This window comes from Nanorana parkeri, unplaced genomic scaffold (genome assembly GCF_000935625.1).
Source record: "Nanorana parkeri isolate BGI_ZX_2015 unplaced genomic scaffold, ASM93562v1 scaffold671, whole genome shotgun sequence".
Classification (NCBI taxonomy): domain Eukaryota; kingdom Metazoa; phylum Chordata; class Amphibia; order Anura; family Dicroglossidae; genus Nanorana; species Nanorana parkeri.
Window position 1 is genome coordinate 15963 of NW_017306939.1, and position 3350 is coordinate 19312.

Here is a 3350-nt window from a genome sequence, read left to right on the forward strand (position 1 = left end):
AGTGATTGATTGATTGACAGATGTATAATAAAGACTCACCTGCGTGTCCCAGGACTGTGGCTGTAAAATAAGACAAGGAAATGATGACACGTCTGAAATACAAATCATTTCTAAGAAAAGCAATGTTCAATATATGTACACATAGGATGTATAACAATTTGGAGGTTGAGGGGGAGGGGGCTCCCAATATTCCCTTCTACATTTTGGTCCTGAATGCAGTTTTTTTCATTACATTTCGGAACAGAGAGAGCGGGACCCCATAATAGAGCCCATAGAGGAGCAGATCCGGGAACTCAGATGTTGTTTTATGTGACAGACAAATATATGAGAACCAATGAGCGGCCACTGCAAGGAAAACCTTCTACTATCTGTAACTGTGATAAAAAGAGAAAAGAAACATTTTGTACTAAATACGTAACTAGTAAGTATTACCCGTCATCCCTCTACCCCTAGACCTAATGAGCATTTACCCCCTTGTAGTATGGGGGGGTCTGCATGGGTAGCTGCGCCCGGAGTTGGGCTCGGTAGACAGATTGGCAGACAGATAATGAAATATAGACAGTGATCACGGCAGATACTTACAGAGGAGGACTATCAGAGCTGTGGACGGGGTCATGGCTGTCGTCTCTTCTGGCTTGGTATGAGCTGGTGTAGAAAGACATGAAGAAGTTTGTGGTTTTCCGGGACGTCTGAAGAGTTCGTGTTCATAGCACCTAAAAACAGATCAGATGGCCTAAAGATAAAAGGAACTTGACTAAAAATAAAACACAGAAAATAATCTGATGAAAAGTTGAAGTTTTTTACTTTATTTAAAGCTGAACTCGAGAAAAATGTCCATTGTGATGGGTCTCCTCCATCCTGAAGGGTCAAATGATAATTTTTGTCCAAGGGGGTAGGAGGAAGATACAGTTACACTGACCTTGTTCCTCGCTCCCTCAGACTTCCTCCCAACCGCACAACATGTCCCCCAAAGCTGCTTCTCTTCACCCCTCCATGGGGCGCACTCTGCCATCATCGTGTACAATACAGGACCAGCAGTCCATCATTGTAGGTGAGGACACCGAGGAGCATTGGAGAGAGAAGAAGAGCGAGAGGTAAAGTAAGACAAAAAGGAAGCGGAGGGGGAAGGGAGGACCCATTGCATGGGTCAAATGTATTTAATATCCAACATACCCAACAACATGAAGGTGGATTGTATACGGCTCACCTACTTACCTTCTAATTATAATTAAAGGGAACATCAAAGTGTGATGGCCACTGAACAATAGATCTAGACACCCCCTATTATACCTATACTCAGGGGTTCAGATCTTCCATGATATGACCTGTTTGAGGTCATTTATATTCTTGTTCCATCAAATGTTGATAAATGGCCTCCATGCTTAAGGTGTGGACACATAGTGAATGGGCACCAGACCAAATAGGTGAAAAAAGTCCAAAGAGTCTTTATATATTCAATCACAAAGGCAAACCAGCCATGGAGTTTCGGGGACAATATTTCTCCACCTTCATCGGGACTAGAAACAATAATGTGGAGAAAGAACTCAACAGACTGAAACCAGAGGAACCTCTCCTTCTGTGTGGTGTGAATTCTGCTTTTGGATTGTGGAGAACCAAACATGAGCTACCTGAGCAACTCCGAACATGAAAGTGCTATGGGCCGCCCGCCCAATCAGCTGTGGGCTGGGTCATTCCCCACCCCACAGCTGCACAAAAACAAATGGGAGGGATACTTGTGCTAATGTCATTGACTTTACAGTTTATGGCCACAAGCCCAAATTAAGCCAATGTCATTGATCAAATGTACCCCTGTGGCCATATAAGGTCAATGATGTCACTGCACCCCGCCCCCCTGCTTACATGCCGGTGTGGGCAGAGAATTCCAGACTGAAGTTCATTGGGCGGACACAGAAGAAGCTTCCTTCCATGTTCAGAGGAGTTCAGGTTTGGACCACCAACACTCTTTTATAACACGTGGCACTCTCTGGTAACATGGCAGCACTCAGTGGCACTCTCCATAGCGTTGGGTCACTTGCTCAGTTTTTCATTATTAGATACAAAAGGACACAAATGTTGTTTAAAACATTTATTTTTTAGTTGTATTTCATGTTGATATATATAGGGCAGACCACATCCCCCTAACACCCGACTGCTACATGTCTATAGGTCAGAGTGTCTCGTGTCCTCAGGAAATGGCTGTCGGTTTCTCTTCTTGCAGCCTCTGCTCCTCCGAGCTGTACACAAAGCTGCCCACTATGGGGGAGATTTACTGACAGCAAACACACTGATCACTGTGCCGGGGACATTCACATCGCTTAGTGACTGCGGTGACAACTCACTGTGCAGAGAATATCCAATCACATGCAAGGAAAACACAAAGAAAACAGGATTTTAGCTTCCACGTGATTGGATGATGGAGGTCAGCAGAACTTCTACAGCCTATTTGTCTTTATTATATCCCCCCCCCCTATACTGTATATACATCGGGTGTAATATGTCATTTGTCTTACAGGCGACCGCGGCGGAATATTTAGTAGCCGGGAAATGTCACGGAACACCTGAATCCAATGATTCGTTGGGGAGGGGCCAATACTTTAAGTAAGTATTACTTGTAAGTGAAATTACGTTTGACCACCGTTATCTACTATTTTTTGGTATATAATTATGACCCCTTTATGAGAATAACTTTTGATGATTCAATATTGTGTACAATTAAGGGTATATAAGTATGACTTCTTTATAATAATATTAATTTGTTGATCACTCAATATATTTATGCGATTAAAATATGAATTTGATGTAGGTTTAAGGCTTTACAGGAGCCTTCCAATCGAATATGTAGTTTATATCACACTTACGTCTAGTTTTGAAAAGTGACATGGCTGTGATTGTGCAAAACCTAGTTGCCAATCAGCCTTTGTTAACTGTGTTATTTAAACACACTTTTGTAAGAGACTAAACACCCGCCCTTCTGAGGAAGCCCCAGGTGTGGGGAGGAAACGCGTCAAGGGTTACGTGTGGAAAGCTTCCCTGGATTCTCTGGACATATGAGATACTCACATTTGTTTGCTCATCCCCTATACAAGTCCAGTTAGGAACGAACATCCTGCCTACTGCCTGCCGGCTTGTGAAATAGAGGTGACGGAGCACAACTGACTGTGATATGGTTTCGATTGGATGGCTACTAAAATCATGCCTTTGCTTTGAAGGTTAGCGGGTGGCTTCCCGCGCCTTACGGGTAAATTCCCGGCTCCTATCTTGCCAGACGCATCTTACCGTGGAGTGTCAAGTAGTCTTTCTCTCTTTCTGCACAGTGCCGCCGCACACGAAAGACCAAAATCTTAGAAGAA

The 3350-nt window shown here is 43.6% G+C and overlaps 1 protein-coding gene across 1 annotated transcript in view; it reads right to left on the reverse strand.

Annotated features, from left to right (window-relative positions):
* The window catches only part of LOC108792687 (high affinity immunoglobulin gamma Fc receptor I-like), a 5371-nt gene extending 4755 nt beyond the window's left edge, over nt 1-616 (reverse strand). Inside the window, exons 1-2 of the mRNA XM_018563522.1 lie at nt 583-616; nt 40-60 (exon numbers count right to left, since the gene is read on the reverse strand). Coding sequence (XP_018419024.1) covers nt 40-60; nt 583-616 — 55 coding nt within the window. The remainder of the gene's footprint in view (nt 1-39; nt 61-582) is intronic.
* Nucleotides 617-3350: the final 2734 nt, after the last annotated feature.